This window comes from Macrosteles quadrilineatus, unplaced genomic scaffold (assembly GCF_028750875.1).
Source record: "Macrosteles quadrilineatus isolate MER2022 unplaced genomic scaffold, UCM_ALF_1.0 Scaffold_2__2_contigs__length_208266976, whole genome shotgun sequence".
NCBI lineage: Eukaryota > Metazoa > Arthropoda > Insecta > Hemiptera > Cicadellidae > Macrosteles > Macrosteles quadrilineatus.
Window position 1 is genome coordinate 18,198,147 of NW_026542595.1, and position 16,573 is coordinate 18,214,719.

The window sequence follows — 16,573 nt, forward strand, 5'->3', positions numbered from 1 at the left end:
AAACAGATCAGACCATACCATATTTCAGGGAATAGAAATAGACGAAAACTTAAAATGGGAACACCATAGGCCTATTAATTCACTGCAACAAAAACTATCTACATCAATCTATGCTATGAGAATAGGGTTCTCAGAGACCCTCCATCAAAAAAGAGGACAATATTATGACTCGCGGAAGTTACCTTGGATGGATGGGGGTCACCTCAAATTTTTTTTAAATTTAGAATTACTTTCATGCATTTTAAGGGCTTTTAAAAAAGTGTTTAGACTATTTTAGATAGGCACTATGTAAAACTTTGAGAATTTTGGAATTTTTTAAACTCAATATTGTCTAATGATTAATTGCTAAAAAATATTGCCTTTTTTGTAAGTTTTAAAAATTTTAAACTAGAATTTTCGATTTGCTAGCCAATTCTTTACTATCACTAAAATATTTACTTTTAATTTTCTTTCAGGCATGCTTATGTTAACAATGCTATGATAAAAATTGTGCAACTCCAAAACTTTTGTCTGGATTACTGGAGCCCCCCTCACTTAATATAAAATTATTGGATTAGAAATATGTATGTTTTACTAGGAGTCTTTTAACAATACATTTTGAAGTTTAGTGGTACAATCCATGGACTCCAAACTCGGGTGATGTTTTACTACAGTGTGAAATGCAGTTTCTTCAGCAATGCAAAAAATGATTGAATTTAGAGTCATGTTTAAAGAACAAAACTGTCAGTTTCGGAGGATGATGCAACTTAGGCTACTACTTAAATTTTGGAGTTGTGTTGATTTTATAGAACAAGTAAACTTTTTTCGCAACTAATCCCTTTTTTAACTTGACTGAAAATACACAATTTCTTTTCAGCATTAGTAGGGTCTAGGAACGTAAAGAATGACAATTAAACAAGAAGTAAGAAAATTATGTTAATGTAAGCGTATAGGAGTGTAAACTTAAGCAGACGAGGAGCTAGCTGTAGTTAGATAGTCGCTGGTCTGGGTGGTGGTGGTGAGCAGAGACAGCTGGGTTAATTTTGCCAACAGTCTTAAGTTTTAAACACAAAATTTGATCCAAAAGGGAAACTTAACTTCTAAATATAAGATATCAATACACAATATTTTAATTTAATTTAGTTTCCAATTTCATTCTCATCCTATTCGATTGATGATTCAAGCCAATACTCCAATACTAATACTAATACTAGGCCTACTATGCGTTCAGGAATAATTTTATTTATTTACTAGCTGTACCCGCGGGCTTTGCCCCGTTTAACTTCATAAGTGAGCTCGTTCGCATGGCTCAATCACGTCCTGGTTGAAGTTCGTTCGCTACGCTCACTCACCTTTTGGTTGCAAATTAGCTGTTGTCATAAATGTTAAAGAAATAATAGTGCTGCACCCTGTTGGTAATCCTTGTTACTTAAGGGGATATGCCTCCATCTATAGGCCATTTTATAAAATATTTTTTCAAAACTTACTTTTTTCAAAATTGACAATTTTTTATTCCTTAACTATTACTGAACATGTATGCAAAGTTTTATTTGATTTGGAGAATTTTTTCAGTGATTTTTATAATAAAATTGAAGACGTTGCGCCTAGCAACAATAAGTAAAATGAAAACTTTAAACGGCGTTTTCTCAAAACTACGTTTTTCATTTACTACATTTACGTAAGTTTGAATAACTTTAAAACTACTAATTATTTTTCAATGAAATTTTAACCAGATGTTCTTAATAGTGTTTAGAAGGTTTGTGTGTATAGAGAACATCCTGCAATTATTTATTCCTATAAAATTTTATGTTTTACATTAAAAATCTGATCTTTTTGTGTAACATTTTTCATATTATTGTAAAAAGGTCTACTAAAGCTGTATTTGTTGAGTTACCATAGTTTCAATACACAGAAATGTTCATTGTTATGTGGGAAATTAAAATATATTTACTTTTTTACATTATATTGATAAACAAAAAAGTTATTCAAAACTAAAATTTTTTAAAAAAATTCTTAAAATTTTGAAATTTACCCCAAAGTGACCAAAAATTGATTTGGATAACATTTTTTCTATATATAAATCCTCTAATTTGGTGAAATAGAAACAGAATAAACCCACAAAAGCCATTTAAAATAAATAATTTAAAAAAAGTTTTAGAAGGAGGCATATCCCCTTAAATGCTATTGAACATCATAGAACAGAAGCAACTTGTTTAATTGAAACAGCTGTTAAGATTCATTAATTCCATTTAAATATGAGTACTCATAAGGTTAACATGGGAAACTCCAGAGCCACTGGGGCGGAGCCCGAGAGTCCGATCAGAATAAAAATAGCTTAGTTTTCCTGTTTAATGCCTAAAGAATCAGTGTACCAAATTTCAGCCTCCTAGGTAAATGGGAAGTAAGAGAATTAGTGATGAGTGAGTGAGTCAGTCAGTGAGTCAGTGAGGGCTTTGCCTTTTATATATATAGATATATAGATTTTTCCAGTCTAAATCCTGGACATATTAAGGTTTTGCCGAAAATCCCCCCGGACGTTTTTTATGTGCCCAAAAAGAGGACGTGTCCGGGAAAATGAGGCATCTGGGATCCCTATATGAGAAGGATAACTAAACTAACCGACTTTACTACAGCCAAAATTGCCTACCATGCACTCATAGAATCACACCTCCGTTTTGGAATTGTTGCCTGGGGCGCAGCAGTACAGACCTCTTTCAATCAATTTTTATATTACAAAAAGAAGCAATAAGAACCCTAAATAATAGGCCTACCCACTATCAAGAACATTGCAAACCATTTTTTATAAAAAACAAAATTCTCACATTAACATCCTTATACTGTACTTGGTTGAAGTGATAACTCAAACAATTAAACTGAATCCCACTAAACAATCAGAAACACATAACTACAACACCTTTGCTAAACACTTTTCTTCAGTTTTCAAACCATCTGAAAGAGATCCTTTCTTCGAAGAACAGTGTTCTTCTGGTTCCTTCACTGAATTTTCTGTTTCTTGCAATGAAGTCGAAAAGGTTCTCTCCACCTTAGATGGTAATAAGGGAGCTGGTCCTGACGATATTCCACCATTAACATTAAAGTACTGTAGCTGGATTCTTGCCCCTCACTTGACAGTATACATCAACTGGTTTTTGCACTTGGGTATCTTTCCCCACTGCCTGAAGACAAGTTTTGTTACACCTATCTTCAAGAATGGTAATTCTTCAGACATAAAAAACTACAGACCAATCTCCATACAATCATCGCTCGCCAAAGTTTTTGAATCCCTGGTCCTCACTAGATTAAATTTTTTTATTAAGAACCACTTATCAACAGCCCAGCATGGCTTCTATAGCCGTAGATCAGCTGCATCCAACCTGGTTATCTATCAAGATAATATAATATCAGCCTTCAACAGAAGTCATCAAGTAGACAGCATTTACCTGGACATGTCGAAGGCTTTTGATAGATTGAGTCATGAACATCTACTGGCTAAGCTCAGCGTTTTGGGTGTTACTGGTGCCATGCTAAGTTGGTTCAGAAGCTATGTCAGTAATCGTCACCAGGTTGTCAGATACAATGGATGTACATCCACCGCGTTTCCTGTTCTTTCTGGAGTCCCCCAGGGCTCGTTATTGGGTCCTATGCTGTTTTCCATATTTGTGAATGACCTGGTCTCAGTAGTCACAAATTGTAAAATATTACTCTTCGCAGATGATGCTAAAATATACAAGGAAATTTCGTCGGAGTATGATTGTGATATGCTTCAAGCCAACCTTGACCAAGTATTACTGTGGTGCCTCAAGAATGAAATGGAGTTTAACATCTCCAAAATTTGGAGATTTAATGCACAGTGCTTTCCTTCTCACGACGGGCTAATACCATGATGCATGATTATACTCTTGGAGGAAAATCACTTTCCAGATCATCTGTTGTTAAAGACCTTGGTGTGACTTTAACATCGTCACTAAGTCCCGATGCTCACCTTGATGCCATTAGTAGAAGAGCAAACTCTGTTCTTGGTTTTATTATTAGAGTGTCTAAGGACGGTTTTTCGCCAGAAGCACTAAGGACTCTTTAGGTTCAACTTATCCGCCCTATCCTTGAGTACTGTTCTCCAGTGTGGTCACCGTATCAGCTGGGCCACATAGAACTTCTTGAGGGAATTCAAAGACGATTCATTCGAATTGTTGGACTGCAGCTGGGCTTTCGTTATGAAGATGTACCCTTGGACGAGCTAAGCCACCTCCTTTTTCTTCAACCCTTGTCAGTCAGGCGTAGAGTCTCCGATTTAATGTTTCTGAGGAAGATAATCTCAGCTTCATTGGATTCACCTGAATTGATGGGAAGAATCGACCTTCGAGCGTTGAAATCGACAAGATCTAAACAACTGTTTGAGAGGAGATATTGCTCTACACAATATGCGTACCACAGTACCATGCCACGTCTCCATCGCCTTGGAAACTGTCTTCCAGAACACCTGGACTTCTTCTCTATGTCCGATGAAGCTTTTAGAAATGGGCTGAAGAGTTTCTACGCTTAGCTGCTGTTGAGATCATTATACTGTTACCGGTACTTACTTTTTTATTTCTTTATCATTGTAGTTGTTGTTGTTTAAGTGATTTATTTACTGTTACTTTTTTTGATTCTTTATCTTTGTTAGCTAATTACCAAATTTGTTGTTCCCCATGTTGATTGTTAATTATTGTTGCTATTTATTGTATTTATTGTTATTTATTGTTACCGGTATATTGATATATTTTTTATAAATTCTTATTTATTAGGGTTTTTTAGTCAGGTCATCTTCATGTTATGTATGAAATGTTCTATGTAAGTCTGAATGAAACGTCTTGCCATCATTGTATGTTTATGAAAATGGAGTTTTCCGTCTGTAAATAAATAAATAAACACCAGGAAAAAAACCGATCTGAATCTACCGCAACATAGACTAGAAAAAACAGCAAAAACCCCAACATAGAGGGATGAAACTTTACAATTTACTACCACATCGGCTAAAAATTATTACTGACCCGAAAAAATTTGCTACAGTAACCAATTGAAAAATTATCTCCTCGAACAACCCTACTACAGTTTGAACGAATTCCTGGATGACCATACATTTAACAGGAAGACAATAGAAAACCAAGCAATAATCACTAGACACTAAGAAGATTTAAAGAAAAAGATAACGCCTCCCCCAATCTTGATGACTGCGGAGGAGAAGAACAGTAGTAAGCAGTAAGTAAGCAGTAGGTTGGATTAGTTAGGCTAGGTTTAAGAAGGCTAACTTAACTTAGTTAATATTAAGTTGTAATTTAAATTAAGTTAAGGAAGTAAAAATTATCTGATTAATCTTTTATGTGTTTCTAACCAACCACTGGCTTGAATCCCCTACAAAAAATTTTATGATGTCACAACACCCCCCTGTGGGCACCTCTGTATCTTGCAAGTAAGTTAGGCCTAATGCTTACCTCAAAATATCTTCATCGGTTATCCTTTCCGTGTTCCAGTCAAAAGATGATAAAATGGTTGAACTAAACATGAATAAAAAGTTACGCCTTAAAAATATTTGTTTGAATTTCTTTAAACAATTTCTTAGCATAACATCGTCCCATAGCTTGGAATACAGGCACAATATCTGTTGACTTCTTCTGATCCTATGAGCCAAGACATACTCGCAGTTCAAAACACAATTCTGGACAATCTTCACGGAGTGTGTTTTCAAAACGTTTGGAATTATTTTGAGGCTATTTAAGAATAACATCAACAAAATTTGTGGACATATGACCAACCCACAGTTTTCTTTACTTTTACCAAGCTGTGGACATAATCTACCCCTGGTTCTTTGTACACTATTTGCAACATTTGATGATTGACGAGTAGGCCTAAGTAGGCCTAGATACAGCTGAGTTATATTTTGAAATTTAGAGGTGGTGCCAAATGATGATTTACAAAAACTTGCTTGTTGAAAGAACTTATAGGATCTAATATGCATTTAGGTGCAAGGATAAGTTTCTACAAATCTCTGAAACTCAACTCAGTTTATTTTTTATTTACAAAAAGTGGGCGATTTACAAAAAGAGGGCGTATTTGGAGACAAAATTGATTCACATTCACTTCATTAACACTTCTTTAAATCTGTTTGAAATGTGCTTAGAAACAAAGTTACCAATAATAAGTTACCACCAGCACAAAAATTCCTAAGGTTAGGCCTAAGTTACTTCTTTTCTCTTTTCTGTCTGACTTCTTCCAGGTTCAAGTATAGCTAAACTTATCTCCAAAATGAAATCGACCCCGACACAACTGAATAGTGAGTGTAACACAGCTAGAAAGCTACATACAAAGGTTTGTATGAATATGGAAGTAGTATGGAACTTGCACCAACAACAAAGTAAGGCTAACAAGAAAAGAACAATGAGTTAAGACGATCGTGAAGACTGAAGACAGTGAAGGGAAGAGCTATCGCCAGCTGTCGACCCTACATTTTCCCCCCTCCCACACAACGATTTCCGCCTAGGTTTGAGCAGTACAGTCGATACAAAAAAATACCCCCGCCGCAGCAAACCTGCAGACTAAGCGAATTTCCATCTACACATCTGGAATTCCACTAAATTATTCCATAGATAAAACATACTATTCCCTAAAATTGTCAGATTTATTTCCTATTTAAATATCATTAATATTAATGAGTACTTAGGTTTGCTGCTACAGGAAAGAAAATAGGGGGTTTTTATTGAAATATTAATAGCTTAGTATGAAGTAAACAAAATTTCAAAATTTCATTAAAATATATCCATAGACAAGCAAGCTATAACACTGTATTTATTCTCCATAAGAATAACATGGTAATTTTAAATTTACACTATTTTGCGATTTTTCCGTAACCGTTAGGCATGCAACAATGCTTCAATATACTAAATTATTTTTTTTTTTTAGCTCTACAAAATGGTTTAGAAAGAAATTACAAAATTGAAAAATTAGAAAGGGTGAAAAATTAGAAAACCCCATTTTTACCCCATAAAACCCCCCATAAACCCCTGTTCCCATAGTCCGATCATGCTGGTTCGCGAACTCGTTCGAATAAATGTAGGTTTACACGTTTATACCAAATTTCATCAAAATCGGATCATTTTTGCTCGAGTTATCGCGCTAACGGACACATATATAAATATAATATATATATATATATCTAATATATAAAATTCTCGTGTCACAGTGTTTGTCTGCAAACTCCTCCGGAACGACTTCACCGATCGTTATGAAATTTTGTGTGTAAATTCTGTAGGTATGCGAATCGGACGTAAACTATTTCCCGTTTCGAAATTCTTAAAAGGGCTCCGCCCCAGTGGCTCTGGAGTTTCCCATGTTAACCTTATGAGGAATGGAATTAATGAATCTTAACAGCTGTTTCAATTAAACAAGTTGGTTCTGTTCTATGATGTTCAATAGCATTAAAGTTACAAGGATTACCAACAGGGTGCAGCACTATTATTTCTTTTACATTTATGACAACAGCTAATTTGCAACCAAAAGGTGAGTGAGCGTAGCGAACGAGCTCCAACCCAAAGGTGAGTGAGCGTAGCGAACGAACTTCAACCAGGACGTGATTGAGCGATGCGAACGAGATCATCTTGAAAATTAAACGTAACGGTACTTTCTTTCCATCGGTCTGTCTTAGGGGAAACCTATAACTTAGGCGATACGAAGTTCGCCGGGTCAGCTAGTATATATATATATATATATATATATATATATATATATATATATATATATATATATATATATATATATGAATTTGAACGGATGGTGTTTTTGGCCTCTGGGGACCTCAAAACGAAAAACTATATCAGTCCCGGGTCCAGGTCTTACCATGAGACCTACACGGTAATAGCTTATTCCCTATATGGGAAATTCGCTAAAAGACCTCGCATTTGAATTTACCTTCTACGGATAGTTATTAGTTTTCCGAACTAAAACTAATAACTATGCATACGTAATATTATTATGCATTAATATGCATTCTTATGCGTAATATTCTTCTTACATTACATTTTAACAAATATATTCAACATATATATATATATATATATATATATATATATATGTTCTCAGCGTACTAGGAGTGTTTGGACGTACTTAAACTATGTTGAAACGATATTGCACCAAATATTATCATTTAAATTAAAGTAAATACATGGATGTACAATATATTAAAGAATTATTAAAATCCAAATATATATATTTAAGTTAATTTGAGCCTGAAGTCCAGCTAACGAACTTGATCTCGACGTACTAAGAATGTTCGGACAGACATCTAACTATGTTGTAACATTATTCCACAAAATTTTATCGTTTTAAATATTAAAGTCTATACTTGTATGTACAACATATTAAAAAACGATTAAAATCTAAACATATATATTGAGGTTAATTTTAGCCTAAAGTCCAGCTAACGAATTGGCACTCACCGTACTAAGAATGCTCGGACAACCATCTAACTATGTTGTGAAGATATTCCACAAAATTTTATCGTTTTAAATTGAAGTGTACACTTGTATGTATAACATATTAAAAAATCATTAAAATCAAAACATATATATTTAGGTTAATTTTTGCTTAAAGTCCAGCTAACGAATTGGCACTCAGCATACTAAGAATGTCCGGTCAACCATATAACTATGTTGTGAAGATATTCCACAAAATGTTGTCGTTTTAAATTGAAGTGTACACTTGTGTGTACAACATATTAAAAAATCATTAAAATCCAAACATATATATTTAGGTTAATTTTAGCTTAATGTCCAGCTAACAAATTGGCGCTCAGCATACCAAGAATGTTCGGACAGACATCAAACTATGTTGTAGAGATATTCCACAAAATTTTATCATTTTAAATTGAAGTATACACTTTAATGAATAACATATTAAAAAATCATCAAAATCTAAACATATATATTGAGGTTAATTTTCGCTTAAAGTCCAGCTAACGAATTGGCGCTCAGCGTACTAAGAATGTTCGGTCAACCATATAACTATGTTGTGAAGATATTCCACAAAATTTTATTGTTTTAAAATAAATTCTATACTTGTATGTATAACATATTAAAAAATCATTAAAATCTAAACATATATATTTAGGTTAATTTTAGCCTAAAGTCCAGCTAACAAATTGGCGCTCAGCGTACTAATAATGTTCGGTTAACCATATAACTATCTTGTGAAGATATTCCACAAAATTTTATCGTTTTAAATTGAAGTGTACACTTGTATGTATATTATATTAAAAAATCATTAAAATGTAAACATATATATTTAGGTAAATTTTCGCTTAAAGTCCAGCTAACGAATTGGCGCTCAGCATACTAAGAAAGTTCGGTCAACCATGTAACTATGTTGTGAAGATATTCCACAAAATTTTATCGTTTTTAAATAAAGTCTAGACTTTTATGTATAACATATTAAAAAAAATAATAAAATCTAAACATATATATTTAGGTTAATTCTCGCTTAAATTCCAGCTAACGAATTGGCGCTCAGCGTACTATGAATGTTCGGTCAAACATATAACTATGTTGTGAAGATATTCCACAAAATTTTATCATTTTATATTAAAGTATACACTTGAATGAATAACATATTAAAAAATCATCAAAATCTAAACATATATATTTAGGTTAATTTTAGCTTAAATTCCAGCTAACGAATTGGCGGTCAGCATACTAAGAATGTTCGGACAGACTTTGAACTATGTTGTGAAGATATTCCACAAAATTTTTTATCGTTTTAAATTGAAGTGTACACTTGTATGTACAACATATTACAAAATCATTAAAATCTAAACATATATATTTAGGTTAATTTTAGCTTAAAATCCAGCTAACGAATTGGCGCTCAGCATACTAAGAATGTTCGGTCAACCATATAACTATGTTGTGAAGATATTCCACAAAATTTTATCGTTTTAAAATAAAGTCTAGACTTGTATGGTATGTATAACATATTAAAAAATCATTAAAATCTAAACATATATTTTTAAGTTAATTTCAGCTTAAAGTCCAGCTAACGAATTGACGCTCCATTAATTGGCGGGTTGACGTGTACGCTCAGTGTTCGGTGCCGTCAACGCGCCACCTCGCTCATAGGCGACAACGTGCCACCTCGACAACCCACCACCTCGCGGTTGGATTTATATTCTGTAGCATTAAATATATTGTACTTTGATTCAGTTAATTTAGAGAAAGTTAATGTACCTAACTCTTAAATAGCATTTCTGGACATTTTAGTTTATTTTCGGAAGAAAGAATGATAGGTAATACAATTATTAACATAAGACATAAGACATAAGACATTTATTCATCATTTTTTACATATGAAATGCATAGATAGGTCAAAATGTTGGTTAATACATCTCGTATTCAGTCTTGAGTAAAATAACATGGTGAAAACCGGACATTTGAAAGGGTCTCACGCCCTTAAGGGTAGGAACTTTTAAATTTTAAAACCTTAATGCAAAACTGTGAATTGGTCCGAATCCTTTAACACCAACACCTTAAACGTTGAAATTTGTCCACAAATAAGGGAGGAGTAGTGTTCACAAAACACAGTCCTCGCGTATTAATATGAGATAATAAAAACGTATACCAAAAACAAAAATAGAATAGTTATTTTACTTAATTGCCAGTGAATAAACATTTTTTTCATTATGCATATATATATACATAAGTTTTAATGCGCACCTACCACCACGTGTGCACGCAACATACGTGTGAAAAGCATGCATTTTTACATTTAAACCGGCGATAGTCAGGGATAGTCTTCTGCCATTTTATAATGGTGATTGCGAAAGCAAGACGCAAAGAAAATTGTATTCATCAGTTGAATTCAAAAGGTAATTCGGGTGAAATTATCGGTATTCTGTGATTAGACCACGAATACTAGAAGAGACTCGGTATGGAATTGCTGTAAAAATTATGGTCCAAAAGTTATTTCAGCTTTTGTATGTGATTTTGAACTATATACTATCACCGCTTCAAAACTCATGAACTCAAAACTTATCAAAACTCCTATCATCTGATACAAAAATAAGAATATATAAAACCATTATTCAACCAGTATTATTGTATGGAAGCGAGACCTGGGTCCTATCCAAGAGAAATGAAGGACGCTTGATTGTTTTTGAAAAGAAGGTCCTAAGAAAAATATTTGGCCCTGTAAACGAAGAAGGAGAATGGCGGATTAGAAAAAACAGAGAGCTACGACCGTTATACCAGGACGTACTGATATAATAGCTTTGATAAAAGCAAAAAGATTAGGTTGGCTAGGTCATGTATTGCGAAGGGAAGAAGGAACAAGACTGAAGGAAGTATGTTCTGCTGTACCAACTGGAAAGCGTCCACTGGTAGACCAAAAATGAGATGGTATGACCAAGTTAAGAGAGATGTGAGTCAGTGTGGAGAGACAGTGGAGATGGCAGCGGACAGAGAAGCGTGGAAGAGGCTGATCTACGAGGCGAAGAATCGACTTGTAGCGATTTGTAGCGCCCCAGCAGTAAAGTAAGTATACTATCACCGCTTTCCCATGATATAGGATGTTAACAAGCTTATGGGAGAAAGTATGTTTCAGAATGCTGAAACCGTTTATTTTTACATTTATTTTGTCATTTCATTTCTAATGTTTGATATTAAGTAATTGTCTCGTCCGTGATATGAAATAAATTGAATCACGTATATTGACGCTTTCAATTGGCTGAAGGCCACTGGGGCAGAGCCCTAATGGAATTTCAAATGTGTTTTGTTTTATGGCAAATTTACATGTCACGACCTATCCAACGACACCTTAAACTTGATGATCGGATGTGTAGCAGCATTCCGTAGCAGTTTCAAAACAATAATCACAACATTTGTGTTGGCTAATTAAATATTTAAATAATGATGATGTTTATGTGTAAATGTATCCTCGACTAAACAATTTTCACAATGTGCAGTATATCGTATCTACATAGGTTAAAATAATATTACTGATTCATTTGAACCTTAATTATGCATCAAGCAGTTTCATTATACGATTAGATACAAATTTGACTTAGGTTTATAACCTGAAAAAAGTCAAAGCCAAAGTCCTTTATTTTTGTTAACCTGATTTTTGTTTGAAAAAAAAAAGTTTTTTTCGCAAGATAATGACTTTTGGTACCATTTGCCTCCGTTTAATAACTGATCAACGCTGTTTGGCGAAATAATATTACATTTGGATGTTAAAAATGTAACTGGCCTAAGCGTTTATTTCAAGTTACGGCCTGATTCATACGTTGAAGTACAGTGCTACTTTACTAATATTACAAATGAATGTTTGTGTGTTTGTTTGGGGTTCAATCACTCAATAGCAATTCATTGGGCACATCGGGATTAGGCTGAAATTTGGCATGATGATAACACTTTCCTGATTAAAATATAGGCTTGTTATTACCTCAAAAATGTTTTCTTTCTCTTCGCCTTTTTGAATATCTCTCGTATGCATTTAGAACAATAGCACAATATGCATCATTATTAAAAAATCAGGAACGAACCACGAATTATTACTGGGAAAGGTGAACGAAATGCATGTTGTAAAATGTAGACGTTGACACCTGGTTCAAAGTATTTGGCCGATTGTTTAATATAAACAAACCCATAACAGTCAGTACTGGGAACTTTAAAGGAAATATTAGGGAACAGAATACAGGGGTGTCCCGTTAATCCCCTCGCACGTTTCTACGAATGGACTTAATCTGAAATTTCTTAGATTTTTCTTTCACATCAACCCACGTTGATGTGAATGTTACTGGCCTAATTCCAGTTATTGAGGTGTCGGGTCACTCAGGTCAGTTCACTTTCCCGTAGTTGCGAGATCGCGATTGTCCTTTAATTTCCAACCTAAATACTGTTTTCATTTCACGTAGTAATCACAAAAGAGAACCAAACTAATATTCTGCTGTTGATAAAACTATTCTATTTCTTGTATTAATTTATTTTAATTAGTCGTCGGATTATACTTTTTGAAAGATTTTTAGACAAAACAATCCAAATCACTGTTTTGAATGATATTGGACACGTTTCTTTAAAATTGTACTAAAACGTCACTTACCAAATACAATAATGTGACGAGATAATACGTTATCTGAAAACAATTGGCGACCTGTTTTTAGTGTAATCATCTTCCTACCAACTGTCAATTATATCTTTACGTTATAATTGATTTACAATTAGTGAATAAACGGAACTAGCTGCTGTGCCCGTAATTCGCAACGGGAAGATGTACCAAAAGTCCATACTGCCTAATCCAAACACTTGTTAAGTAGATTGAATTTTTAAACAAATAGCAATCAAATTTTTACAAAAATGTATGCCCTATATTGTATTTACCCTACTGTTTACATTAAAATATATCAATAACATAATTTCATAACTTATGGTTATAGAATTTTTCTTCATTTCAATAATCAATTGCATAAATAAACCTACCACATAGTTGTGTAAATTACATAATGTTTACAATTACCATATGTTCTTCTTCTCATTTTTAATTTCTGACAACAGCTGGAGTTACATAACAATGTCTGTTTCCCATGAATCTTATGGAGAAATATGAACCTGTAAAGGGCCCCAGGGCCTCACCCTAATTATTTCCATGTTTCCTGCACAACTTCACGTTACGCTCTTTCCAAATGACACCAAAAACATGCCAATCGGTTTAGTAGTTTCGGAGGAGTAAATGTCACAGAAAACCTGCTTGCGTATTAAATAAGTTAAAAATCCCTCTCCTAAGAATTTTGAAAGCCCGTGGAGCAGATCAATATCGAAGTGGGGGTAGTTCTAATCCTCGGAGCGGTAGCTTGATTTTTGTCCAATTTGAGTCCAATCGGTTCAGTAGCTTATAGTTTATCTCATATAAACACACAAACACCTTCTTCTTTATAATAGTATAGATAGATTTATTAGATGATAGATGGATAGATAGATGTCATTATTATGTGATAATTGTTATTGTTCATATTTGATTTGTTTACAAGTTGTACACATATTTAATTTAGTTAGTAAAGATACTTTTAAATATGAATCAATTATTTCATACAATTTTCAATAGTAAATTAGTGGAATGCCCCGAACCCATTGTGCCAAGAGTAAAAGTACGGTATTAATGCTACTTTGATATTATCAGGGGGCCATACCCTTATACAGTGTGCTGCGGCGGTTATGTTAGGTTGGGTTATCATAAATATATAGAACTTTCTTAGTTTCGTTATGGATGGAATGATACCAGATGAGTCATACTATCGCCAAATCCCCTCCAAGTAGGCCAAGGTCAGGTCGTTGACCAATGGCCGGAGCGCGCGCATCACCTGTCACCGCCTGTATCTCAGGTATCGTCACTCATGTTGTATTGTTAGATTCATAATGAAACGAGGAAACCCAACCTAACATTGCTACAGCGAGCAGTATTTACTCAGTATCTACTCGGCGGAGTTCGTGTGGCAGCTAGGGGGTGACGCATTCAACTCAATCAAAATCCTTCAGGGAGGCAGAACTCAAAAACCACTAATTGCAATTGCAATAATTTCATAATTGGACAGTAAGCTAATTAAAGTATGTTCTTTCTAATTAAGTGTTTTTTTTTGTCATAGGTAAAAAAATCCTTCTAGAAAACAAGTGGCCTCCGAATAATACCAAAGTAACGGTACGGTATTTCCAGTATCATGAAATGGAATTTCAAGCAGAGCATGATAAATTCAATAGAAATCTTGGTTTAAGGTATCTCCTAATGAGATTTTTGGAATATATCTGTCTGGTATGAACTTCTCTGGGCAATACCCTTGACTCAAGAGGTCAAAGTACGTTACCGGTTGGGTCGAGTCTAGTTCTGTATGCTTTCTCAAATTCTTCTAAATAGAAAAACAGGTGCGCGCTAGTCCACACAAAGTACATTTTAGTCTGTTGTACTCTGCATCAACGATGTATATTTTGTTTTATGTTTTTGGTTGAATGTATTACTATTTCCACCACAATACGCATCACAATACGGTTTTAAGAGAAATTATAACCGAACAATACATTTTCATAATTTTTGTGTAGGCCATACACACGTGAATTACAATTAATTGATGAAGTTGTTAGGTAACTTATTTTGTAATTCATTGTCATAATGCTGAAAAAGAAAATAAGTACCTATGGGTATTATATTATACCAGGTATACACCTACAAAAAATCCTAAGCAACTAATAACTTATTTTTCAAAATTATTAAAGTTTCATGTTTTTGTCTTCAATAAAAATATGCGAAAACATAACAAATATTGTTATTTTAATTCTAGAATGACCCTAAGTCGTTAATTTGTAATGAGTTTATCTTACAATTTTTTTAAAACAATAACCGTTGATTAAAAGGAAAAATTGTCTTGCGTGGATGCGCGTGTACTTTATTTCTATGGCAGATCTTTTTAGGAAAACGATTCGAAAATTAATGAATTCACAATAACTAATGTCTAGTTAACTTAACAGTAAACTATAGATAACACAAGTCCAGGTAAACTGCAAAAAGTGATGCATTTTATAATACACAGACAACAGCGGCTTTTGCCAACAAAGATGGTGGGTTGTCGTGTACGCCCAATGTTAACTCTCGTCAACCCGCCACCTCGCTTGTAAGCGACAACGTGCCACCACGTCAACCCGCCATCACTATTTTATGAGGTGGCGGGTTGTCGTGTACGCTCAATGTTCGGTGTCGTCAACCCGCCACCTCGCACGTAGACGTCAACCAGCCACCACGTCAACCCACCACCACACTAAAGAGGTGGCTGGTTGACGTGTATGAACATGTCTAAGCACCACCAGGACAACGTGCCACCACGACAACCCGCCACCACACATTTTCCGAGGTGGCGGGTTGTCGTGCACGCTAGAGTCAACGTGCCACCCCGACAACCACCACGTAAACCCGCCACCTCAAACTTCTTCTTCTTTTTGACTTGGTGGTGGGTTGACGTGGTGGCGCCTTGGCGCGTTCCCGTTTCAACATAGTTTTAAGTACGTCCAAACACTCCTAGAACGCTGAGAACATATATATATATATATATATATATATATATATATATATGTTGAATATATTTGTTAAAATGTAATGTAAGAAGAATATTACACATAAAAATGCATATTTATGCATAATAATATTACGTATGCATAGTTATTAGTTTTAGTTCGGAAAACTAATAACCATCCGTAGAAGGTAAATTCAAATGCGTGGTCTTTTTTTGTGCATCGACTTTACTGCTCAAACGTACCGGTATCTGATTGGTCGAGAGGGTGACGAGAGGAAATCGTTGTGGGAGGGGGGAAAATGTAGGGTCGATAGCTGGCGATAGCTCTCTACTAACCTTGGCGATAGCTGTCTTCACGATCGTCACAAACAGCTGTTGAGACGCTCGTGGGTACAGAACGTCGAGTACCTAATCTAATCATAATGCACTGCACAGTTCGCAACTGCAACTGCTGAAAGAAACAACTATCTAAACAGGTCCAATAAAGATATACAGTGAAGCTATTACGCAAATACCTGTTATCCCAGG

At 34.5% G+C, this 16,573-nt stretch overlaps 1 protein-coding gene across 1 annotated transcript in view; it reads right to left on the bottom strand.

Moving 5' to 3' along the window:
* Positions 1–6,455, bottom strand: part of LOC128985567 (stAR-related lipid transfer protein 7, mitochondrial-like) — a 101,485-nt gene extending 95,030 nt beyond the window's left edge. The window contains exon 1 of the mRNA XM_054405176.1: positions 5,448–6,455. Coding sequence (XP_054261151.1) covers positions 5,448–5,971 — 524 coding nt within the window. The 5' untranslated portion in view covers positions 5,972–6,455. The remainder of the gene's footprint in view (positions 1–5,447) is intronic.
* Between the last annotated feature and the right edge of the window lie 10,118 nt (positions 6,456–16,573).